This window comes from Bombina bombina, chromosome 6 (assembly GCF_027579735.1).
Source record: "Bombina bombina isolate aBomBom1 chromosome 6, aBomBom1.pri, whole genome shotgun sequence".
In the NCBI taxonomy this organism is placed as follows: domain Eukaryota; kingdom Metazoa; phylum Chordata; class Amphibia; order Anura; family Bombinatoridae; genus Bombina; species Bombina bombina.
Window position 1 is genome coordinate 169,107,379 of NC_069504.1, and position 27,907 is coordinate 169,135,285.

Here is a 27,907-nt window from a genome sequence, read left to right on the forward strand (position 1 = left end):
ATCTGTCGCTTAGAGATCGCTCCCCTTCCTTTCCCCCTTCTTGTTTGTCTCCTATTTGGGTAACTTTTACTTTGGAATTGTTTTCTAAAAAAGTTTGTGTAGCAGTGCTTGTGCTCGGTAATTTAGTATCACTATCTTCAACTGCTGAAGAGTCATCAGACATTGTATTGGTCTGTGTAGGTGGAAAAATATTCCTTGGTCTATGTCTAGGTTGTATCTCATCCCACATAAAGACCCTACCTCACTCAAAATCTTTTAAACCTCTCTGCATTTTTGCACTTTAAATTTGTATAATTTCAGTTTCCCTTTTATCCAATACGTCTCATCTCTTTATAAGCCATCTTAAAATTTTTCAAAGACTCAAATTTTTTAAGTTTCTCATTCAATACTGTCCATCCAATTCTCCCATAACCTCATTTGCATAGTCTGAAATAAATCGTATATAGGCATGTTGTTGACACTTAGATTACATTGGTTGCAGGTCTTTTGTTCATATCTGATGACTGATATGAAAACATAACTAACTGGGGCTTCAGGATAATGGGGTCTAATTTGTTGTCTGATGTAAGAATAAGATTGAAGGGGGCTGCAAAGCCATAGGGTCTGGTCTGATCACAGCCTACAACATACAATCTCATTTTGGTTGTCCAGTATTTTTCATGAGGACCACTGACTACCCTAATTACTATTAAATGTAAATATGCACTGGTTTTATGAATTGCAAGATCTAACAACAAATTTAATTTTTACAAATGCAAATGTTCAAAACAAAAGTTTATTTTTTGTAGTATGTTAAAATTACATGCAGAGAAAACATCAAGAATATCTGACTAAAAACACAACTTAACAGACAAAAAAATAATAGTATCAACAACAAAAAAAATACACATCATTATAACAGTGCAGTTACAAGTAACTAGAAAACTGACTCTGTAGTAAAATATAAAAAAATCTACAATTATAAATATAAATTTGGTCCATGAAATCACTATAACAATATATACAGTTGGTGTTAGATCATTACTTCCATTGGTCGGTACAGATGTTTACTGAAATGTTAAATGTTATAGAGAAGAAAATTATTTACATTCCAACACAACAGCAAATAAAAAGCCAATAAACATAAAATATCTACCATACCACAGTTTAATGTGACACTAAAATATATATTTTGTGTAACTAAAAACACTGACAACTATAAATATGTTTAATTTTAAGTTAAAATCTTGACAATAGGAAACTAATACTGAGGAAACATACCCACAATTTAATTGATAGAAACACTGTAAAGTTCCATCGAGTTAGGCCTGAAGTGACAGATGGATTACAAGATGTCTTCCAAAAGGCACAAGTTATTAATTATGAAAATCTGGCAGTAAAGTTGTAGGTAATAAAAATAGTTGCTTAGGGAATGTAAACAAATAATACAATGGTTGATTAAATCTCTCCACGCTTTCAAAACATTTGGGAGGCATATTTTTGTCCTTATTGTGCTGCTGTATCTTTTAGTTAGTTTATACAAACTTCTGTTCATCTCTTTTCTTTATAATTGATAGCTCCCTAGTTATTTGCTCTTGAAACACCATAAAAGATGATTCTGGCATAGTCAAGGGTAATGTTTTATGCATAAGGTAACAAGTCTCCAGTCCAACTTAAATGTCTGCTCCGCCTCTTAAGGTGCTGCTCTAGGTACAGGCATCATAGGCCTATGCCTAAGCTGCGCAACCTTTTCAATTCAATCATTAGCATTCTCATATTTATACTAAAGACTCCAAACTTTCCGCTGTGTTACCATCTGGTAAAGCTGCTCCGTTACTTTCTGGGCAAGACAGAGGGTTCTTTTCTTGTCTCGTGCTTACAAGGCTAAGGATAGCCTTATATAGGAACTGATACTGCTCCTGGAAAAAGGAGAAAAAATGTTCTTATAAATTAATAAACATTTCTATAATATATCTCTAAACATATTTTTCTCATATGAATTAAAAGTTCCAAGTTATTTTATTCACAGTATGAGATGTAAAGGTTTGGTACTGTAGTTTGTTGTATATTGCATTTCAAGCCTCAACTTTTTAAGCATAAACATATCTATCTATCTATCTATCTATCTATCTATCTATCTATCTATCTATCTATCTACCTGTCTGTCTGTCTCCGTCTGTCTGTCTGCCTATATATCTACTGCATCTATCTATCTATCTATCTATCTATCTATCTATCTATCTATCTATCTATCTATCTATCTATCTATCTATCTACAGTATCTATCTATCTATCTTTCTATCTATCTATCTATCTATCTATCTATCTATCTATCCATCTATCCATCAATCTATTCATCTATCTACTTTATCTAAATTTTCTATTTATTATTTATAGTTTAATCTCAGTGTAAAGTCTTCTGGTCTATTATCTGTTTGTTAACTATTTGGGAGATAGGATGGGTGTTTTTGATTGAAAACTCCTCTAATAAGATCAAACTTTATTCAATAGTTTGTGCAAATCACAATTTATTTTATGTTTAAAAGATTCAAACATCATTACTTACAATATCGGTAAAAACTCCAGGTCTCATGAGGTTAATCATCTTAGTTACTTGATACAAGTCTACAGAGTTTTCATTCTCTAGCTGGTGCATAAGTGTTGACAAGGCACAAAATGTCCCTGCAGTCACTCCTCCATATCTGAAATAAAGTGAGATAAATACAACGATTTATACAGGTAAAAACAATTATGTGAAAAGTGGAACGATAAACAACAAAAATATATTGCAAAGTTATTTTTACTATGCATAATTCATCATGTTTCAGTTGTTTTTATTTAGAGTTTAGTGCCCCTTTAAGTATTAAGATTTAGGTTTATGACTAGGGGCCCTATGAGCAGAATCTTGCTAGCATTGGGATAAATCATGCAAAATCTTTTTTTTCTCTTTCTTGTAATGTATGTGTTTCTCCCTCACATAAATAACCCTGAATTACAAGATAAACAGTTAACATTTGCTTTTTAAAAATTATCTGAGGAACATAGCAGTTTATTTATTTATAAAATGTTTTACTAGGAAACAAATACATTGAGATTTCTCTTGTTTTCAAGTAAGTCACATAGATAATCTCACCAGACCAGAGAGCTTTAGAAAAGCAGACCTTTGGTATTAAAATTAAAGGATGGGGGGACGGAGCAAGGACCCGAGCTGACTGGTCGCATCTAGAAGAAGCTCTTCAGAATTTTGCAGATTACACCAATTTATTTATGTTTTAAACGGCATCTATAGCTAATTAAGGTGTATATATGTACATTGCCCTAAGAGAAGCCGCTTGAGTATTCCAGGAATGCAATCCTAGCCTATGTTGGTCGGCCGCACTACGCAACCATTTAAACCTATGGGCCGCAAATAGAATTATACCCGTTCTCTAGACGGTGAGACCACTAAGTAAGCTGATCCACAACCCTTGCAAACTAACAATGACTGCAGAAGCACTTGAGGACGAACTTTGCGGGTTGCTGGAGGATGGTTTATCCGAGATGTGCACGTTGATCGTACAATGGTTTGAAGGGTTGGCTGCTCCACATCTTTCACAAGATGGCGCCAGACTACCCTCCATGTATCCTACAGCACCTAGTAGCACAATCGTGGACACCCTGAACTCTCCTACTTGCGCTAGGACCACAGACATCCTGACTGCACCAAAGACTTATTTACCCAAGCGATATCAGCTGTCTAGGCTGCCCTGCTATTCACCACCCACACAGTCTAGCGCTGCAGCACTGATCAGATTCACTCCTAATACCGGGCTGGAGGAGACGGTCAATTGGAAAAGCGGTAATGTCGGAGCTGATAGAGAATTCCCTACTGCTAAATCTTTACCCTTTGCTGTGAGTGCCAGATTTGGGGATCCGGGAGGACAGCTTCTTGCAGCCAGGGCCAGCCCCCGCATACCCTTCTACCCTTCACCCCTATTCCCCTGACACCATCAACCTTGATACTGAGCAGTCTTCACCTCCCCCCATATATTCACACATTATATATCTGCTTCTCATGGATTTTAGTTTTTGAGACATATAGTTGTACCCTTACCTTACTTTATCTACACCTTTGCGCTTACTTTTTAAGCAGAAGAAAATATATCCCGTAGAAATACACTTTAGTTTTACATGCATGTCTATAGGCTTCATTATCCAATGTTGATAAAACATTTGAGGCTTTCTGTTGATGTGACATACTATTGATGTTTGCTACATATATCCCCTTAACTAATTGATCCTGGTAATACTATTCCCAAGCTCTTGTATCTTTATTCTTTTTTGGTCCGAGAGTGACCAATTTTGACACTGGGAAATAGTCCGTCATAAATATAAAAAAGAGGTTGGTTATTGTTCATATCAGTTAATATTTTTCAACTAGTTGCACTTATACCTAGAGACACTATGTCTATCTTTATGCCATATGATGCTGAAGGTGCAAGGTTGACATTTTTTACCATTTCTATGTTTAACGTGCAACTACTGTTTTATATATTAATATTTCAGTGTATATTGTAGACTCTACTGACAATGTGGTAAATGTATGGTCATATGCTTATGTCCATAATTACACTGTTGCCGTACTTGTGTTTATATGTTTATAACCTCAATAAAATATATTTTAAAAAAAATGAAAGGATGGGGATTGAGTTAGACCTGACTTGCAGACAAAAGTTCATGGCCAATAACAGTCTCCCATTGATGAAAGTGTTGAGCACCATTTTAATTTAACCTTTTTTATACAGTAAATGTATTACTCATTTCCCTATTACTATAGAGGATGATTTTGTAAAGAAGGTAATAACTTCTTACTCATCATGTACAATGATTGGTCCATCTTTATTAGTTGCCTCTTCTCTGATCAGATTTAAGAGCTCAAATGTTTTACTTATAGGACTGTCTGGGTTGGGCCATTTCGGACACTGGAAATGCTTCACTTCAAGAACATAGTCATCCTAGTAAATAAAACGGCAGAAAAAAAAAGAATAAAAAAAGTCATTTGGCAATACATTTACATATATTTTATACCAGAAAAAAAACCTTTATGTTAGTGGAATATTTACCAAATCTATAACTCAGATTGCATCTGATTAATGGGATATGAAGCACAAAAAATTTATTTCATGATTCCGATAGAACATACAGTTTTAAACACATTTCCAATTTACTTCTATTATTTAATTTGCTTTATTCTTTTGCATACCTAGGTAGGCTCAGGAGCTGGGACCTAGATGCTGATTGGCGGCTGCACATATATACCGCTTATCATTTGCTTACCAATGTGTTCAGCTAGCTCTCAAAAGTGCATTGCTGCTCCTTCAACAAAGGATACCAAGAGAATGAAGCAAACTTGGAACATTGTTTAATATTATATGTACTATCTGAATCATGAAACAAAAATGTTGGGTTTCATGTCCCTTTTCATAGTCAGTGTGCCATATATAAGACATCAACATAGTAGAAATTGATTTTAATGAAGAATTTAGAGAAATTAAATTAAAACAAATAAACATAAACATAGGAGACTGAAGGGCTTGCAAAGTCTCAGTTCAGAGAACGTTTGTAAATTGTAATTATAATAGAGACTATATAGGAAAATATGTTGTGCAGCTATTTTTGACTGGTGGATTAGAATGGCAAATTAGAATGGATTGTAGCTAGAGACTAAGGGGCCGATTTATCAAATGCCGGACGGACATGATTCGGTGTAGCAAATCATGTCCATCCAGCATCGCTAAATGCTGACAGAATACACTGTCTGCATTTATCAATGCACAAGCATTTCTAATGAAATGCTTATGCAATGCCGACCCTGCACTTTCGCAGCCAATCGGCCGCTAGCAGGGGGTGTCAATCATCCCAATGGTATCTGATCAGAATGATTGCAGTCCGCCACCTCAGAGGTAGCGGACGAGTTAAAGAGCAGCGGTCTTAAGATTGCTGCTTCTTAAATCCTGTTTCTGGCGAGCCGGAAGGCTTGCGCGGAATAAGTAGTATCTGCTGCCCTTGTGTATTTAGAACTGGTCTATTAAAATTGTTAAAATTTTCAAAAGCATAGAATTTATGAAACACTCTAAAAGGAATGCAGTACTTTTTCCTTAGTAGCCCTAAGGTTCTTCCACCAAGGGTTACTAATAGGTTATAATTCCAGTAATAAAATGTAACTTTTGTAATAATTGGAGCATTTTGCACATTAAATAGCAACGTTATTGGTTATATACATTCCTCAAAACCCACCACTAAATGACATATGAAAATGACCAAATCAGTCTTTCACCAGCTAATTAAGCATCTCCCTGTCATTAAATACAATACTTTTGTGCATCATCCACTTATTTTCTTCTAAATATTTATAAATGCTTCTTCATGGTACCATGTACCTGGGTAGCTTCTAATAGAAAGTCTTGAATGACCAGTTTTTCTTCATTAGAGAGACATACATGGTCTTCCCCAACCATAGAAACTGTAAAATTCTCACAGTTGATTGGCTCATCTTTGTTTGGCCAGTAAACAAATTCATCTTCAGCCTACAAAAAAATAGTCAAACATTTATTAAAATTAGAAGCATAAACATAATTGACCCTAGAGTCTATAGCATATTATTTTATTAATTGCAATCAAAATGGTAAATTATAGGTGGGAGTAAAGGGTGTCGCCTTGAGAAGCATGACCCTAGTTATTTGACAGACTCAAATGATATTGGTTGTCAAGGCTGCAGCTTTATTTTAACAATAAGTATATAAACATCTTAATAAATAAACAATTGATCTTACATCCCAAACAGTGCTTGCCCCTAATCAGCCACAACCTTCCCAACCATGTAGATCAACTCCCACCTAAACCTCTCCTGATTATCCAGGCAAGCACCCCGCCCCATTTTAAAAAGCTGCGACATAAACAACACAACCATCAATCCATGTTGCAGGGAGGAAGGGAGCTTCTTTTCACACGTTAGCTCCTGAATAGAATTATGGCGCCTTCACATAGACCGCCCAACTCTTTTCTTCCCCTCTCCCAACCCCACCTACTCCTAAAACAAAATCAGCCTCCCTTCACAACCTATGCTACACTAGAATGGGGTCAAATCCCCCCCCCCCTTGTATACACATGTACAGGGCTGTCTTTACGTACTGAAGGCTAGACTTGGATCTGGATGGAAACCCATTTACACATATCACAATATCTGAGCTATTTTCATAGTCATTTCCATGAAGATCTGTGAAAATCCCTGCAAATATTTCCATTTGATATGGATTTTATTTTCTTTTTCATCTGCTTAACTAAATTTTGCTGTTATTTTGTTTATTATTCATTTGTTTTTACAAACTGAAATGTCTAATAGATTGGAAAACCAAGCAAAGAAAAAACAAATTAATCTCCAATGCCATATGTTGTGTGGGAATTCTGATAGCTTGCAATAGGGGTCAAAGAAACTATAATCTATCCATCTATCTCTCTATATCTATATTATCTATATGACTATTTGGCAACATCTATTTATTAAACAATGCATGAAATAAAAAAGTGACAGTAGAAAATCAAATATATAAGGAGTAAACCTGAGATATTGGGGTATATTTATCAAGCTCTGTATGCAGCTTGAGGCCCCTTGTTTCCGGTGAGCCTTCAGGCTCGCTGGAAAAAGAAGTTATCAAGAAGTTATGAAGCAGCGGTCTAAAGACAGCTGCTCCATAACTTGTCAACCTGCTCTGAGGAGGCGAACAAAAATCAACCCGATCGAATTCAATCGTGTTGATTGACACCCCCTGCTAGCTGGCGATTGGCCGCGAATCTGCAGGGGGCGGCATTGCAACCGCAGTTCACAAGAACTGCTGCTGGAATTATAAATGACGACAGCGCATATGCTGTCTGCATTTATCGATGTGCAGCTATGTGCAGCGGACATGATACGCTACTTCGTATCATGACTGCTCGCACATTGTTAAATATGCCCCATAGTGTGATAAGTAAAACAATGCAAGCATATAAATAGCAATATTTGAGTCCCAAATAATAGGACAGTAAGTGCAAAAGTGTAAACAATGAATACAGTGTTTTACATATTTCATAATGGTTCTGTAATCTTACCATATTCTGGTTATCAGGAAGCATTACAATTAGCTGTGAATTGTGGTCCCATATCATTCTCCAGAAATCTTTTATGGTGTGGAGTAAAGGATGTTGTGTAATGATGAATTCATTGCTTTCATGATAGCCCTGGAAGAAAATACACTTTATTTCAAATAATTTTCTCAAAATTTTAAAACATGAGTAATATTTGAATTGTTATAAATATGTAAAATATGAGATTTATTTGTTTAAATAAAAACTTCCACATACTCAAGATAAATATTAGTTTGCATCAGGAACATCTAATTTCCCTCATTGTATGAAGAAGAGTCTATATTAAAGGGATCGAATGGTCAAAACTGAATTGCATATGGGTGCAGTTTGATGTAAAATAGAAGCATATTTGCATTATTCTTCATAGTAGATGAGGTTGAAAAAGACAGAAGTCCATCGAGTTCAACCTATACATATCTAATATACTTAAAAAATAGATCCAGTTGAGCTTAAATTAATCCCATTTAAAAGGTGTCTCATTTGACACAAACAATTATATCCCTGAATTATGTTTCTAGCCATAAATGTATCCAAACAATTTTTAAATGTATCTAAGGTATTGGCATTCACTGCCTCCTTTGGCAAAAATGCTTCTAGTAAAAGTTATTACTGTATTTCTGCCACTCGTGCACCAGTATGGAAACACCACACCTTCTCAGAGAGTCAGTGGTGGCTTGTATGACACAAATTAAGTCTTCAAAGAAACAATACACACCATCTTCAGCTCTCTTAGCATGAATACTTGTGCACAGGCCCTCACAGGATTTTTGCGTATGCCTCAGAAAAACAGCAATAACTTTAGCTAGAAGTACTTTTGCTAATGGCAGTATATTGCGAAAATGTTTCTATTTGAAATTGAAATGCATTTATGCACATTCCAATTTTGATCTTTCTAAACTTTTAAATAGCTAATTTTCTAATGTTGCTTAGCTTTGCATAATGGGTTTAGTTTACCCTTAAATGCCAGCGCATTATGTGACTGATCACTGAAGTATGAAGAAATGTACAGATTTCTAAAAAGAATAATTGTAAGGTTTTCATGCTGTCGCAAACGTCTAATGTAAAGCCTAAAGAGCCAATGGCATCTATTTATCATAGCGTCGACTTTTTTGCATTCAATGGCACCAATACGCTCGCCTAAGATCACCTAACATCGCTGCCGCAGACCTGAATACGCTCTCCAAAGTTACCAAAAAAGCTGTCAAAAAGCCGCGCACCAAGTACGGTGTGATGAGCACAGGGGCGGACTGACAAGTCAGGCAAATCCGCCCTGGCCCGAGGGCCCGGCTTCATAAAGGGGCCCTATGCATCATACTGATGCTGCAGTTTTTTTTTCTATTACAATTTTTTATTTAAATATATATTTTTTTGTCTTGAATTTTTTATTATTTTTGCGGAGTGGGGGTGGGGGGGGGGGGGCCGGTGCGGTGCGGTGCAGTGCGGTGCAATAAAAAAATTTTTTTTTTTTTTTTAAACTTTTTGGCGCCATTTTTTTTAAAAAAAATTGACGCAATGTGTCAGCAAGACTCAGCAGTGGAGGAGCGGAGCGGCGAGCCGTACTGGTCGGGTGGGAGGAGGATGAGCAGCAGAGAGAGCGAGTGGGTGTCACTGTCGCACTCGGGGTACTGAGCACTGCAGGACCTGCAATACATAGACAGTCAGTCATCAAATCTTCAGCAACCAATACACTGACCAGGAGCCTGAGGGGCCCCAACAGGAGGGGTTATAGTATACAATTCTTTGGGGAACCATTACATGTTCAGTACCTATGGGTGAGCTATTTATTAACAGACTGTATTAGGTACCTTCTTAACCTTTACATTACTTCATTTTAGGACATATTTTCGATATTTGTAAATATATTACCATTACCAACCATGTTGAACGATATGTAATGTGAAATAAATAATTTTGTACTTTATGACACCACATCATTCCTAAAGCAGCTTACAAGAAAATGCTATTTTGTGTAATTTATGTGTTAGACCCTATATTCAAAATGATCTTACATTTTATTTTGTCAGACATTTCATTTAAATCCTAAGAATAATGTATTGTATTCAATGTTTGATGCTACATGCATACATGTAATATTATTTGGTTTCTGTGTAATTGCAGTTGTGAGTTTTACATTATAAGAATATATAGTGCAGCAACAGGGTAATAAGACACAGTTATATGAGTTTTCTAGAATGCAAATATCCCTATGCAGTGAATACAACACATTTCCAAGTTCTTACAAGTGCTATAAATTACTCAAATGGATGGGGGTAATTATGGCATAAACATTTATGCAATATAAAATATTGTGATAATAACCTCACACTGGCAGGGGTCCATGGGGGCAGCATTTTATTGCAGGGTGCTGGGGGCAATTTAAAGGGGACTGGGGCATCATTTTATTGCAGAGGGCTGGGCAATTGAAGGGGATTGGAGAATAATTTTATTGCAGGGGGCTGGGGGCAATTGAAGGGGACTGGGGCATCATTTTATTGCTGGAGGGCTGGGGACATAATTTTATTGCTGGGGGCATTCTTTTATTGCAGGGGGCATCCTTTTATTGCAGGGGAGATGGGGCATAATTTTATTGCTGGGGCATCATTTTTATGCTGGGGGCATCATTTGTTTGCAGGGGGGCTGGAGCATATTTTTATTGCAGGGGACATCATTTTATTACAGGGGGATTGACTGGGCATCATTTATTGCAGTGGGGCTGGGGCATCATTTTATTGCAGAGGGGCTTCATTTTAAAAAAACAGATCCAGTTGAGCTTAAATTAATCCCATTTAAAAGGTGTCTCATTTAATACAAACAATTATATCCCTGAATTATGTTTCTAGCCAGAAATGTATCCAAACCATTTTAAATGTATCTAAGGTATTGGCATTCACTGCCTCTAAAAATGCTTCTAGTGAAAGTTATTACTGTATTTCTGCCACCCATGCACCAGTATGGAAACACCACACCTTCTCAGAGAGTCAGTGGTGGCTTCTATGACACACATTAAGTCTTCAAAGAAACAATACACACCATCTTCAGCTCTCTTAGCATGAATACTTGTGCACAGGCCCTCACAGGATTTTTGCGTATGCCTCAGAAAAACAGCAATAACTTTAGCTAGAAGTACTTTTGCTAATGGCAGTATATTGCGAAAATGTTTCTATTTGAAATTGAAATGCATTTATGCACATTCTAATTTTGATCTTTCTAAACTTTTAAATAGCTAATTTTCTAATGTTGCTTAGCTTTGCATAATGGGTTTAGTTTACCCTTAAATGCCAGCGCATTATGTGACTGATCACTGAAGTATGAAGAAATGTACAGATTTCTAAAAAGAATAATTGTAAGGTTTTCATGCTGTCGCAAACGTCTAATGTAAAGCTTAAAGAGCCAATGGCATCTATTTATCAAGCGCCAAAAAAGCTGTCAAAAAGCCGTGCACCAAGTACGGTGCAATGATGAGCAGCGGACTGTTATTAACTAACAGTCATCGATCTTGCTGCTCTTCGGCTTTTTTCAGCTTTATTGGTACCCTGTCACTAAACACCCACACTATACTATACTGTTTACCCCCTATACCGCCGCTCCCGGACCCCGCCGCAACTAAAGTGTTTACCCCCTAAACCGCCGCTCCCGGACCCCGCCGCAACAAAATACAATTATTAACCCCTAAACCGCCGCTCCCGAAGCCCACTGCCTACATTATACTTATTAACCCCTAATCTGCTGCCCCCTACACTGCCGCCACCTACATTATATTTATTAACCCCTAATCTGCCCCCCCATACCGCCGCTCCCGGAGGCCCACCGCAACTCTAATAAATGTATTAACCCCTAAACCGCCGCTCCAGGACCCCGCCGCAACTAAATAAAGTGTTTAACCCCTAAAACGCAGCTCCCGGACCCCACCGCCACCTACATTATACTTATTAACCCATCATCTGCCCCCCCCCTACTACGCCGCCACCTACCTACATTTATTAACCGCTAATCTGCCGTTCCCAACGTCGCCGACACTATATTAAATGTATTAACCACTAAACCTAACTCTATCCCTAACACCCTAACAACTTAAATATAATTTAAATATATCTAAATAAATATTACTATCATTAACTAAATAAATCCAATTTAAAACTAAATACTTACCTATAAAATAAACCCTAAGCTAGCTACAATATAACTAATAGTTACATAGTAGCTATCTTAGGGTTTATTTTTATTTTACAGGCAAGTTTGTATTTATTTTAACTAGGTACAATAGTTATTAAATAGTTATTAACTATTTAATAACTTCCTTGTTAAAATAAATACAAATATACCTGTAAAATAAAATCTAACCTAAGTTACAATTACACCTAACACTACACTATAATTAAATAAATTCCCTAAACTAAATACAATTACATACAATTAAAAAAATATCTAAAGTACAAAAAAGTAAACACTAAATTACAGAAAATAATAAAATAATTACAAGATTTTTAAACTAATTACACCTAATCTAATCCCCGTAACAAAATAAAAAAAAACCCCAAAATAAAAAAAGCCCTACTCTACACTAAATTACAAATAGCCCTTAAAGGGCATTTTGCTGGGCATTGCCCCAAAGTAATCAACTCTTTTACCTGTAAAAAAAAAAAAAATTACAACCCGCTCAAACATTAAAACCCACCACCCACTCAACCAACCCTACTCTAAAACCCACCCAATCCCCTCTTAAAAAAAAACCTAACACTAACCCCTTGAAGATCACCCTACCTTGAGAAATCTTCACCTAACCAGGCCGAAGTACTCCACGAAGCCGGCAGAAGTTGTCCTCCAGACGGGCAGAAGTGGTCCTCCAGACGGGCAGAAGTGATCCTCCAGACGGGCAGAAGTCTTCATCCAGGCGGCATCTTCTATCTTTATCCATCCGGCACGGAGCGGCTCCATCTTCAAGACATCCGACACGGAGCATCCTCTTCAAATGATGTCCAACTGAAGAATGAAGGTTCCTTTAAATGACGTCATCCAAGATGGCGTCCCTTGAATTCCGATTGGCTGATAGAATTCAGCCAATCAAAATTAAGGTAGGAAAATCCTATTGGCTGATGAAATCAGCCAATAGGATTGAAGTTCAATTCTATTGGCTGATGCAATCCGCCAATAGGATTGAGATTGCATTCTATTGGCTGATTGGAACAGCCAATAGAATGCAAGCTCAATCCTACTGGCTGATTGCATCACCAATAGGATTTTTCCTACCTTAATTCCGATAGGCTGATAGAATTCTATCAGCCAATCGGAATTCAAAGGGTGCCATCTTGGATGACGTCATTTAAAGGAACCTTCATTCCTCAGCTGGACGTCGTTTGAAGAGGATGCTCCACGTCGGATGTCTTGAAGATGGAGCCGCTCCGCCGGATGGATGAAAATAGAAGATGCCGCCTGGATGAAGACTTCTGCCCATCTGGAGGATCACTTCTGCCCGACTGGAGGACTACTTCTGCCCGTCTGGAGGATCACTTCTGCCCGTCTGGAGGACCACTTCTGCCGGCTTCGTGGAGGACTTCGGCCCGGTTGGGTGAAGACTTCTTAAGGTAGGGTGATCTCCAAGGGGTTAGTGTTTGGTTTTTTAAGGGGGGATTGGGTGGGTTTTAGAGTAGGGTTGGTTGGGGGGGTTGTAATTTTTTTTTTTACAGGTAAAAGAGCTGATTACTTTGGGGCAATGCCCCGCAAAAGGCCCTTTTAAGGGCTATTTGTAATTTAGTGTAGGGTAGGGCTTTTTTTTATTTTGGGGGGCTTTTTTATTTTGTTAGGGGGATTAGATTAGGTGTAATTAGTTTAGAAATCTTGTAATTATTTTATTATTTTCTGTAATTTTGTGTTTTTTTTGTACTTTAGATACATTTTTTTAATTGTATTTAATTGTTTTTAGTTTAGGGAATTTATTTAATTATAGAGTAGTGTTAGGTGTAATTGTAACTTAGGTTAGGTTTTATTTTACAGGTATATTTGTATTTATTTTAACTAGGAAGTTATTAAATAGTTAATAACTATTTAATAACTATTGTACCTAGTTAAAATAAATACAAACTTGCCTATAAAATAAAAATAAACCCTAAGATAGCTACTATGTAACTATTAGTTATATTGTAGCTAGCTTAGGGTTTATTTTATAGGTAAGTATTTAGTTTTAAATTGGAATTATTTAGTTAATGATAGAAATATTTATTTAGATATATTTAAATTATATTTAAGTTAGGGAGGGTTAGGGTTAGGGTTAGATTTAGGATTAGGGGTTAATAAATTTAATATAGTGGCGGCGGTGTAGGGGGGCAGATTAGGGGGTTAATAAATATAATGTAGGTGGCGGTGGACTCCGGGAGCGGCGGTTTAGTGGTTAATACGTTTATTTAGTTGTGGCAGGGTCCGGGAGCGGTGGGATAGGGGTTAATAACTTTTATTTAGGTGGCGGTGGTGTCGGGGCGGCAGATTTGGGGTTAATAAGTATAATGTAGGTGGTGGTGGTGTAGGGGGGGCAGATTAGGGGTGTTTAGACTTGGGGTACATGTTAGGGTGTTAGGTGTACACGTTCCCATAGGAATCAATGGGATATCGGGCAGCAGTGAACATAAGCTCTCGCTGCTTTCTGACTCCCATTGATTCATATGGCAACCGCTGCCTCCAGGGCGGTGGATTGAAAACCAGGTACGCTGGGCCGGAATAGTGCTGAGTGTACCTGGCAGATATTTGATAACTTCCAAAAGTAGTCAGATTGTGCCGAACTTGCATTCATCTGTAGTGACGTAAGCATCGATCTGTGTCAGACTGAGTCCGGCGGATTGTATGTAACGTCACCAAATTCTACTTTTGCCAGTTTGTATGGTTTGATAACTAAGGCAAATCAGGCTTGCCACAAATAGGCTGTGGAATTCCAGCGTATTTGCGGTTGACTGTTTGATAAATACATGCCAATGTATTCCTCTATGTGAAGGAATGAAAATATTTTTGTTCAATTTCAAAAGTCTAAAGGACTAAATCTGTGTTATTTGTTGCATGCAGCTGAAATTCATAAAGAAGTGTGGTCCCTATATTGAAGAAAGAACAAATGAACGCACACAGCAGAATCATTTATTACACATTCATGAGGTTAAAAAGGCAGGAAGTTCATTTCTGCAAACAGGAAAGGCTTCCATATGATTCAAATTTACACTATTTAGATGGGGAAAGCTTTGAAAGTTGAAGTTTACACAGTTCAATGAAAATGTTGTGTCTTTTCAGTTGTCAGCTTTACTTATGTAAGCAATTTTATAGAGATAAGCAAGTGAACATGTCTATTATATAAAACTTTGGCAAAGGTATTACCTAAATATAGTGACAGGTTCCAAGTACAAGAGTAACATAATAGTGGATATATGCTTAATATGTTGGTACACAAGGTTTAAAATATTAAGAGCACAGAACCAGATAAAGGAGCATATAACATAAATATATAATCATTTTCAATATATAAATGTTTCTCATTCACCATTCTATGCTTTAAAATGAAAATGTAAATTCTACTGTATTGATTCGTTTTGCTTCTGAGTTTTCAAGTGTGTCTCTTTTTTTATTATGCATTGTCAGTCCAATACAAATATATCACTTCCTATTACAATATTTATGTTATTTTGTCATCTGAATAACTGGGCTAACAGCTGCTCCAATACTTTGGAGGTAAATATCTCCTAATCTGCTGAATTAATTTTCTCCATTAAAATGTCCTGCCACTATCACCAGATTCTAGGTACCTGACAGATTTGGACCATATACATTCAGTAGTTTGGTATATATGCATGTTTGCACTTCCTCATTAAGTTAAAATAATATTCTGCACTTTTTGAAAGTTAAATATTTTGTGAACGGATTGACTTAATGTTTTGGGGTTTGTAGAATGTCAAATGCAAACTGGTCAATGCAACCAATAGTTATCAGTATTTGATAAATCAGACTTGTATTGGAACCTAAAATAGACTGAATGGCTGATGAAAAGTGTTGGCTGTCACGGAAATGTAGGAAGGTGCTTTACCCTAATGGCATTGGTAAATGTTACCAACTTTGATCCCAAATAGTAGAACAATACAATTTTCAAATACAAGTGGCCAGTTTACAAGTGGCACACACATTTGTTTTCTACTCACGGGCTAACAGTGCTCAAAGTTAAAAATTATCTAGGCCACATTAGTGAAAGACCGAGGCAGGCTAATTTCTCTACTTTGGATATCGCAACCACATTAATTTCTTCACTAACAGACTTCTATGGGGTAGGCTGAAAAAAAAAACAAACAGTTATTGCTTGTATGCAAACCAGACACTGCACTAGACCAACTGCGCTAAACCTGAAGTGAGTTAGGAATACCTATTCCTATGTTATTCACATAGAATAAATTTTTTTTTTTTTAAATACATACTTATATATATATATATATATATATATATATATATATATATATATATATATATATATATATATATATATATATATGAATCACAGGGAGTGAAGATAAGCGCACTATTGCCGATTGCACAGATGTTCCTCTGAAAGGTAAGTCCAAACGACAGAATCCAGGCAAACTCCAAGCAGGGTAAGATAAAAAAGTAACGAAATTTGATTAAAGTTAAAAGCGGATGCCACCGACAGTGGCAAACATTCAACAGAGCCAGCAGTAACACCAGTCGGGTATAAGGGCCGGTCCTAACGCAGACGCGTTTCGTGCCCATGCGCACTTGTTCACTGCATACCTGGAGACCGGTCCAGCACCCTTTTATGGCTATGTGATAAGAAACTTAAGAACACCTGACATTACAAAGATCAGAAGAAACGGAAGCCCCTCCTAACTGGTACACAAGTGACGTCTGTTAAACACACATTTTCAAAGGAGCACATATGGTAATGCAGATTCTCAAATAGACAAATGGCTATACAAAAAAAAAAGCTCAGAACAGATTTACACCGCATGCTTAAAGAAGAATATTTTCCCTTTAACAAATTAGTATATATTAATTAGTAATCCTATATTGGGTACCATGATCGTAAGTAATACAAGTCATAAAAATTACCTAGAACAGGAAAATTAGTTTCTAATCTCCTATTGAAGCACCCATCTGATGTCTAGAATTACCCGCATTTTCCTTCCTATACATTCTGGTTTGTATTGAGGATCCCACCTTGCCCTGGACTGTGAGATCCAAAAAGTTAATACTTTCATTGCTTTGTTCTCCTATAAATTCAATTCCGAATTGATTACAGTTCAGATATTTGCAGAAATCATCTGCTGTCAACTCATCACAGTCCAGGACAAAGAACAAATCGTCAATATAACGAAAATATTGAACAATTTTATCCCCGAAGGGGTTACTATCTCCATAGATGCGGGACAGCTCCCACCAACCCATAAATAGGTTGGCATAGGAGGGGGCAAATTTGGCCCCCATCGCTGTCCCGCGTCTCTGGAGATAGTATTGAGTCTGAAACATAAAAAAGTTATGTGAAAGCAGATATTTCACTGCTCTAAGAAGAAACATTTTGGTGGCCGGTTCAAAGCTACAGTATAGATCAGTAAAAAATTCAATAGCAGTCAGGCCTTTTTGGTGGTCAATGAATGTATAGAGTGAGGTGACATCAACTACCATAAACCTATAGCTGTTCATCCATGTGATGTTCTCTATCTTTTTAATAAAAGTGGTGGTGTCCTGAATGTAACTTGGGAGTTTATTGACCAGTGGCTGCAGAAAGCTGTCCACAAGTTCAGATAAGGCCTCATTTAGAGAGACGATTCCTGCAATGATCGGCCTCCCTGGTGGTGATAGTGGATTCTAGTGGATTTTGGGGAAATGATGAAAAATTGGTGTTACAGAGTGTTTAACCATTTACTTCTCCTCCATAGCTTGGGTAATTATATTGTTACATCTTGCAAAATGAATAATATCATTTATTTCTGTCTGAAATATATTAGTAGGATTTTCCCCAAGTCTAATATATTCACTCTCATCTTGAAGTTGCCTTTTTGCTTCTGCAACATAGTCCACTCTGTTAAGGACCACAACATTTCCTCCCTTATCGGATTGTCGGATGACTATGTCATCATTACTTGACAGTACCTTAAGGGCCTGCTTCTCCCTAGAGGTAAGATTTGTATGTTTTTTAGCTTTCTTTTGAATTTGGTCACTTAATTCCCTTTATTTTCAACTGTTTTCTGGAAAACATCTATTGCTTTAGGACGTATGTGAGTGGGATAGAAATTACTTTTACTTTTGATGTGTTTCAGTGATATGTCCCTTTCTCTTAATAAATCACCTCTAGGACCCTCACTCTCTACCAGAAGAGTTTCTAAATTTCTCGCAGTATTAATTTCTGAAAAATTTAGCTCAGATGTTATTATGGTCTCTTGAACAGCATCACAATCGGTGACCATTGGGTCATTGAAATCCTGTGTCTTCTCATCCTTAGCATAAAAATGCCTTTGAAGTGTAATTTTCCTCGCAAAACGATTAACATCGAGGATGGTCTCAAAAATGTTAAAGTGATGAGAAGGCACAAAATTCAAGCCTCTAGACAGAACATTCACCTGTGAAGGACTAAGAGGTTGGTTAGATAGATTTATAACATTTTTATTCAGGCATATTTCTTGGTCACATTCTGTGACCTGGTGGCATATGTAGTCCTGTAACTCTGTTTTTTGTTGTCCTTTGTTTTTCTTGTGACCTCCTCTGGATCCTCTATGCATTTTTTTCGAACTCCTGATACAGTTTGTCGCTGCTCGTTTTTGACTGTGATGTTGGGATGTCAGTTTCCTGTAGGTTATCTTCTACTTGAAAAACAGCTGCTGTCGCCCCATCTTCATTGATCTCACTGTCAGATGAATCGCACTCAAATTCAGTGTCTGAAAAAGTGACACTTTTTCATTTCTTATTAATGAAATATATATACAGTGGGGCAAAAAAGTATTTAGTCAGCCACCAAATGTGCAAGTTCTCCCACTTAAGAAGATGAGAGAGGCTTGTAATTTTCATCATAGGTATACCTCAACTACTCCAAATGTGAAAACAAATCCAGACAATCACATTGTCTGATTTGGAAAGAATTTATTTGCAAATTATGGTGGAAAATAAGTATTTGGTCAATATCAAAAGTTAATCTCAATACTTTGTTATATATCCTTTGTTGGCAATGACAGAGGTCAAACGTTTTCTTTAAGTCTTCACAAGTTTGTCACACAATGTTGCTGGTATGTTGGCCCATTCCTGCATGCAGATCTCCTATAGAGCAGTGATGTTTTGGGGCTGTCGCTGGGCAACACGGACTTTCAACTCCCTCCAAACGTTTTCTATGTGGTTGAGATCTGGAGACTGGCTAGGCCACTCCAGGACTTTGAAATGCTTCTTACAAAGCCACTCCTTCGTTGCCCGGGCGGTGTTTTTGGGATCATTGTCATGCTGAAAGACCCAGTCACATTTCATCTTCAATGCCCTTGCTGATGGAAGGAGGTTTGCACTCAAAATCTCACGATACATGGCCCCATTCATTCTTTCATGTACACGGCTCAGTCATCCTGTTCCCTTTGCAGAGAAACAGCCCCAAAGCATGATGTTGCCACCCCCATGATTCACAGTAGGTATGGTGTTCTTTGGTTGCAACTCATCATTCTCTCTTCTCCAAACACGACGAGTTGTGTTTCTACCAAATAGTTCTACTTTGGTTTCATCTGACCATATGACATTCTCCCAATCCACTTCTGGATCATCCAAATGCTCTCTAGCATACTTCAGACGGGCCCGGACATGTACTGGCTTAAGCAGGGGGACACGTCTGGCACTGCAGGATCTGAGTCCCTGGTGACGTAGTGTGTTACTGATGGTAGCCTTTGTTACGTTGGTCCCAGCTCTCTGCAGGTCATTCACTAGGTCCCCCCGTGTGGTTCTGGGATGTTTGCTCACTGTTCTTGTGATCATTTTAACCCCATGGGGTGAGATCTTGCATGGAGCCCCAGATCGAGGAAAATTATCAGTGGTCTTGTATATCTTGCATTTTCTAATTATTGCTCCCACAGTTGATTTCTTCACACCAAGCTGCTTGTCTATTGCAGATTCAGTCTTCCTAGCCTGGTGCAGGTCTACAATTTTGTTTCGGTGTCCTTCGACAGCTCTTTGGTCTTCACCATAGTGGAGTTTGGAGTGTAACTGTTTGAGGTTGTGGACAGGTGTCTTTTATACTGATAACAAGTTCAAACAGGTGCCATTAATGCAGGTAATGAGTGGAGGACAGAGGAGCCTCTTAAAGAAGAAAATACAGGTCTGTGAGAGCCAGAAATCTTGCTTGTTTGTAGGTGACCAAATACTTATTTTCTACCATAATATGAAAATAAATTATTTCCAAATCAGACAATGTGATTGTCTGGATTTGTTTCCACATTTTGTCTCTCATAGTTGAGGTATACATATGATGAAAATTACAGGCCTCTCTCGTCTTCTTAAGTGGGAGAACTTGCACAATTGGTGGCTGACTAAATTCTTTTTTGCCCCACCATATATATATATATATATATATATATATATATATATATATATATATATATATTTATTTATTTATGAGAAGTGGATTTAAAAACTTCTATAATTTATATGGTGTTGCAGGTGTATAAAGAAATATTTTACACAAAACCAACTCATATATTATTATTATCGGTTATTTGTAGAGCGCCAACAGATTCCGCAGTGCTATAAACAAAGGGGGAGTACAACAAAACAATTATAGGGTAGAGGGCCCTGGCAAAAGTTGCACTGTTGTAGTCAGCTCTTAAGAAGGTGATCTACAAACAGCTGGACTTTTAGGCTTACATGCTAAGAGGGTTCAGGGGATTGCAGTGGAGCAGAGGAACTGGTAATAGGAAAGGTCAGCGTAGGTTGTATGCGTCCCTGAACAGTAGAGTCTTTAGGGAGCACTTGAAGCTTTAAAACTAGAAGAGAGTCTTGTGGAGCGAGGCAGAGAGTTCCACAAGATGGGAGCCAGTCTGGAGAAGTCCTGTAAACGGGAGTGTGATGATGTGACAAGAGAGGAGGAGAGTAGGAGGTCAGGAGCAGAGCGAAGGGGACGGGAGGGAGAGTATCTGGAGACAAGGTCTGAGATGTAGGGGGAGCAGTGCAGTTGAGGGCTTTGTATGTAAGAGTGAGAGTTTTGTGTTTGATCCTAGAGGCAAGAGGAAGTCAGTGAAGGGATTGGCAGAGAGGCGCAGCAGATGAAGAGCGACGTGTAAGGAAGATGAGTCTGGCAGAGGCATTCATTATGGATTGTAAAGGAGCAAGGCGGCAGGTGGGGAGACCAGAGAGGACAGAGTTGCAGTTATCAAGGCGGGAAAGAATGAGAGAGTGGATTAAAATCTTAGTTGTGTCTTGTGTAAGGAAGTGTCTAATTTTAGAGATGTTTTTAAGGTGGAAGCGGCAGGCTGTAGCCAAGGACTGAATATGAGGAGTGAAGGAAAGATCTGAGTCAAATGTGACCCCGAGACATCGGGCATGTGGGGTAGGGGTAATGATGGAGTTGTCGACAGTTTGGAAGAAGGGGGGAAAATGAGGAGCTCAGTTTTGGAGAGATTTAGCTTGAGGTAGTGAGAGGACATCCAGGAAGAGATGTGAGAAAGATAGTTAGTGACACGGGTTAGCAAGGAAGGAGATAGTTCTGGTGCAGAGAAGTAGATTTGGGTGTCATCGGCATACAAATGATATTGGAAACCGTGGGACTTAATAAGGGAACCTAGTGATGACGTATAGATTGAGAAGAGAAGGGGACCGAGGACAGAGCCTTGCGGTACTCCGACAGAAAGTGGTGACGGGGCAGAGGAGGCCCCAGAGAAGGCTACACTGAAGGTACGGTTTGACAGGTAGGAAGAGAGCCACGAAAGGGCTGTATCACAGATGCCGAAGGATTGGAGGGTTTGGAGCAAAAGAGGGTGGTCGACAGTGTCAAAGGCTGCGGACAGATCAAGGAGGATAAGCAGAGAGAAGTGGCCTTTTGATTTAGCTGTAAGTAGGTCGTTGGTGACCTTAACAATAGCTGTCTCTGTGGAGTGATAGGGACGAAATCCAGATTGCAGCGGGTCAAGAAGGGAGTTTAACGTAAGGAAATGGGATAGGCGTGCATATACTAGTTTTTCGAGAAGCTTTGAAGCAAGAGGGAGGAGGGAAATTGGGCGGTAGTTGGATGGGGAGGTAGGATCAAGGGAAGGTTTTTTGAGGATAGGTGTGACCAGTGCATGTTTCATTGATGAGGGAAATGTACCAGTGCTGAGGGAGAGGTTGAAAATGTGTGTTAGTATAGGGGTAAGGGTAGCAGATAGAGAGGGGAGCAGCTGTGAGGGGATAGGGTCAAGGGGACAGGTAGTGAGGCGAGAGCGCAGTATAAGTGCTGAAACTTCGTCCTCAGTAACAGGGGAGAATGAACTAAGTTTCAGGTTATGAGGGTTGTGGTTGAGTGAGAGTATTTGAGGGGGGGAGAGAATGGAATTGTGTTGAGAGCTGATTTCATGTCTGATGGAATCAATTTTGTTAATGAAGTGACTGGCAAAGTCTTGAGCTGACAGAGAAGTTGTATTAGGAAGTGGGGGAGGGCGGAGGAGAGTATTGAAAGTGGAGAACAGACGTTTTGGGTTTGAAGAAAGATTAGAGATAAGAGTAGAGAAGTAGTGTTGCTTGTGGAGATTAAGGGCAGAGTAGTAGGAGTTCAAGATGAATTTGTAATGAAGAAAATCAGCTGACCTCCGTGATTTTCTCCAATGTCGTTCAGCAGTACGGGAACATCTGCGTAGGTACCATGTCAGAGGAGTATGCCAGGGCTGGGGATGAGTGTGTGATTTCCTAGCAGTGGCAAGAGGGGCGAGATTGTCAAGGATGGATATAAGGGTGGAATTATAGTGGCAGATAGATTGTTCAGGGCAGGAAAAGGAGGAGAAGGATGAGAGGAGCGGTTGAAGGGAATTAGCAAGTTGTTGCCGATCTAAAGACCTAATGCTTCTGTGAAGTTTGGTGTGAGGAGTAGAAGGTGGGAGAGTTGTAGGAAGGGATGATATGTTGCAGGTAAGGAGATGGTGGTCAGAAAGAGGAAAAGGGGAGTTTGAGAAGTTTGAGAGAGTGCATCGATAGCTAAAGATCAGGTCAAGGGAGTGACCGTCTTTGTGAGTGGGAGAATCAGTCCATTGTGACAGACCGAAAGAGGAAGTGAGTTGCAGAAGTTGTTTAGCAGATGAGGCAGTGGGATTGTTAAGGGGGATGTTGAAGTCGCCAAGAATGAGGGCAGGGGTGTCTGAGGAAAGGAAATAAGGAAGCCAGGCAACAAAGTGATCTAAAAATTGAGTTGGGGAGCCAGGGGGGCGTATATGACTGCAACACATATAGAGAGGGGAGAGAATAACCGAATCATGTGTGCTTCAAATGAGGAAAATGTGAGTGAAGAGAAGGGCTGAATTTGTTGGAAGGTGCACCGAGAGGAAAGTAAAATACCGACACCACCTCCTTGTCTATTGCCAGACCTAGGAGTGTGGCTGAAATGGAGACCCCCATGTGACAGTGCAGCAGTGGATGCTGTGTCTGAAGTAGAGAGCCAGGTTTCTGTAAGAGCCAGAAGGTTAAGAGAGTGGGAGATAAAGAGATCATGGATAGAAGTTAACTTGTTGCAAACAGAGCAAGAGTTCCAGAGTGCACAAGTGAAGGGGGAGGGGTTTTTAGATGTAAGAGGAATGCGATTAAGGTTACCAGAGTTTAGTTTATGAAGTCTAATGAAAGGCACACAAGGATGTGAAAGGTTAGGAGGTTGTGAGGGACCAGGATTAGGGGAGATGTCGCCAGCAGCTAGTATGAGCAAGAGGGAGAGTGACATGAGATGAGAAGCAGATTTGCAGTAATGAGACTGTTGTTTAACTGAAGTGCAGGGGGGAGAGAGAGTATTTAGGAATACGTAGAGTTCATGAGTACAAAAGTAAGGTGAGTATAAGAGAGATGGGCTAATGAACAGTGCAGGTGGACAGGGAGAAGGAGTAAGTGAGTAATGTAGTTTGTTATAGAGACAAGAGGTAGCAAAAAGGAGTATGAAGATATTGAGCATTATTATGAAAGTGGGAACCAAGTAAACACATAAGACACAGTGTTACGGCAGCACTTGCAAAAGGATACAATGAGATACACAAAACACAGTATTACAAGAGTACTTGCCTTGTGTTTTGCCCCTTGCCCAATCCTTGTTCAATTCTTGTATAATTCTTAAAAATTGATGCCTCACTTATAAAATGTTCACTTGGAAAATGTGAACATATGCTATTGTTAAAAAGTACACAGCCCTGTAAGCAGTGCACCCCTGTGCAGTGCACATCCCCTAACTAGTCTGAAATATATACAGGTAGGGCAGTCAGTCCACTAAATTTACTTAATTGCTAATCAAAGACAGTTGGTAAGGCCAATTGGAATGTTAGAATCTGGTCTGATGAGAAGGTCAACATTTAGTTAATATGGTGCAGACCCATTAAATATTTATCAACTATAGATCAAGAAGAAGAGGAGGTTTACAATAAAACCCCATAAAAGACTGGGAATTCAGCACTCTTGTGTAATAGAAGAAAATGGCAACACAAGTAACATATGAAAAAAGTGGTATTTTTATTTTCACGCTGTGCTGAGTGCAGGCCCAAACAAATGGATGTTGTAAATACAATGTTAAAACCATGAAATATATCATATCCAATATATACATATGATCAAAAATGTATTAGGACCGGTCCATGTGAAAAGACATGCATAGAAAAAATTAATATATTACAATTATACCCAAATAAAGAATACTACTGTAGATAAGGAAGTTGTCTAGGCACAAAATGTAGTTCTCAAACAAATATGCGAAGACCAAAGCAGGTTTTAGTAAAACTGAGCATAGGAGTTAATACAAATGTGCATAGACACCCATATCCTCAATGTGGGTACAGATTTAGCTACCAGACATCAGAATATTTATTCTAAGCTTAACACGGCATAGCCTAGACTTTCTATATAAATCTACACATATAGGGTATATTACTTATGTGGAGCGGTAGAGCGGGTATTGCAATAATATCAGAACCAACATAGAAGACAAATAAAATGATATCAAATTTTTGTAAACCAAGTAGATTAACAGTCTTTCTGTCAAACATCCCCTATAACCACTGGTAGGTTTTGTAACAGGTTATGCTGAACATCTTGAGCCAGAGCATACATAGATATGTAGCAAATGATTAAGCGCTTGAAGCGTAGGTATTAGTATTGCAGCATGAAAGAGTTATAATAACACAGACAAGGATGCAGGAGGATATCTTGTGTTAGTAAATGTATCCCTCTGTCAACTGTACCCATCTAGTGTAAATCCTAACAGATGTTTAAGTCGGAGTGGAAGCAAAGTAATCAATACAGTGATGGCACAAAAACAAAGATGCAGGAGGATACAACATGTGTGTGTCTGTATCCCTCTGTCGACTACACCTGATTGCTGCCGGGCTTCACCACTCTCCCTTCCATTAGACGAAAAAGGACTTTACTGTTGGAGCATATGATCCGCTGCATGCGTCAGAAGAGTAATGCCAATATCCCTTAGGACATCTTCCAGGAAATGTATACTCCCTTAGGCTCATGAGTTATGTTGTACACGCAAACTTCTCTGCTATCCGATCCACAAACAAGCAAAGCATGTCAAGTCACATGGAGCGGCCAGCCAATTCCCGATGCGCGTTTAACCCACTCGTCGCTAGGGAGACGGGGTTTCCTCAGGGCTTTGTCAATATATATATATGTATAATATTAATATATATATATATATATATATATATATATATATACATATATATATATATATATATATATGACTATTTAAAAAAATATGAATACCTATATATTTATATAAATATATACAGATATAGAAATATACATAGATATATATTGAATGTGAAGTATTTATATTAAAATAAATTAAAACACATTAAAAATTAAAATAAAAAGGATATGGCATGTTTCAAGGTATTTGATTGGAAATGACTCAAAAGTGTGTGTGTGTATATATATATATATATATATATATATATATATATAGGTGTATACATAGGGTGACCATATTGCCACTTTAAAAAGGGACGCATATAAAAAATACATATGTCAGGGCTGTTTTCAGGGCTGGTTAAAGAAATGTTTTGTATAAGAACCCTGACATATGCATTTTTCCTGTGTCCCTTTTTAAAGCGGCAATATGGTCAGTCTATGTATTCATGTGTATTAAAGTGTTAATATGTGTATATATATATGTATGTATGCGTGCACATACATATTTATACATCTAAACACATAAATACATATGTATACACACATATATTTACACACATAAACACACACACACATATATATATGTATATATATATACTGTATATATACTCATCTCCAATGGTATGCACTCCCCATCAAAGCGATTGCTAAGGCGCTGACAAAGTACATTCAAATCCCAAGGTATAGAAAGCACTCAATGGACTTTTCAAATAAACTAAAGGTTTTATTCCAAAGGTTAAAAGCTCATGACGTTTCGGGCACCGGTCCTGTCCCTTTGTCAAATGATTTCGACAAGACAAAACATGTGTAACATTCCGCACATCAAATCCTCCTTATATATAGTGTTAAACCAACATTAGTCAATACAACTTAGCCCATCTTACTGCCGCAGTGTGCACCACCACAACCCCAGTTTCACAATGACGTCATCACGTCGCGATGCACTCTGATTCACCAAAGCGCATGTGCAGGGGGCAGAATCAACACTGAAAGCTGTCAAAATACACTGTATGATCCGAGTGCCCCATGTAAGTGGCGAACTCAAGGTGTGACACATCCTCTGTCAATTTAGAGACAGGCTAAATAAAAAACAATTTTAGTGAATGATATAACTAATTCATATAGAATTTGTACATTGCTAAACGTATCGGACTCTTGTGATATATTGTAGCCTGCTAAGGTATGGTAGAGGTATAACAACAGGGGTGGCCGCAATGGGTACTTCAATTGAGACAGTATTTATGTGTCATTTATAGTTTGTTGATGCATAATTAGTCCCACTCCATTTTAGCTGTAGATCACATCCCGGTAGGGGTCATCTCACATTGATCCTGGGGGGAAAACTGCTAGATGGATACTCCACACAATGAGTTATTGTCAGTCTTTTCAGAGGCTAGTTATAGAAGAGGCTGAATTCTTAATGGGTGTTAAGTCCTCTTTGCACCACTGTGTCTAGTGTGTACATCCACTTTGTCTCCTTCCTCAAGAGTGCCTTAGCCCTGTTACCTCCCCTTGGCATAGGGGGTACGTGGTCTATTAACATGATTCGCAGACTCAAGATGCTGTGCTTCTTTTGACAAAAATGTCTGGCCACAGGTTGCTCAGAGTTGCCTTTATCAATGGCTTTTCTGATTGCAAACCTGTGGTTGGCCATGCAAACTCTGAAAGGTGTAACTATTTTGCCAACGTAGAATAAGAAGCACGGGCATATGAGGATGTAGAATACATGATTGCTTGTGAACAATAGACGATGACTGATCTTATATCTTTTGTTGGAATGTGGATATTGAAAAGAAGACCCTTTAAGCATGCTGTTGCATGTGACACAGTTGCCACACTGGAAACAACCTTTTTTGCTTGATTTCAGCCAGGTAATTTTTTGATAGCATTTTGTAGGGTCAGCTTCAATCAGTAT

The 27,907-nt window shown here is 38.3% G+C and overlaps 1 protein-coding gene across 2 annotated transcripts in view; it reads right to left on the minus strand.

Annotated features, from left to right (window-relative positions):
• Positions 1–757: 757 nt before the first annotated feature.
• The window catches only part of PTPRZ1 (protein tyrosine phosphatase receptor type Z1), a 380,311-nt gene continuing 353,161 nt past the window's right edge, over positions 758–27,907 (minus strand). For both annotated transcript variants that reach the window (XM_053716675.1, XM_053716674.1), the window contains 5 exons: positions 8,107–8,235; positions 6,399–6,545; positions 4,831–4,973; positions 2,546–2,681; positions 758–1,898 (listed from right to left, as the gene is read on the minus strand). In XM_053716675.1, coding sequence (XP_053572650.1) covers positions 1,758–1,898; positions 2,546–2,681; positions 4,831–4,973; positions 6,399–6,545; positions 8,107–8,235 — 696 coding nt within the window. In that variant the 3' untranslated portion in view covers positions 758–1,757. The remainder of the gene's footprint in view (positions 1,899–2,545; positions 2,682–4,830; positions 4,974–6,398; positions 6,546–8,106; positions 8,236–27,907) is intronic.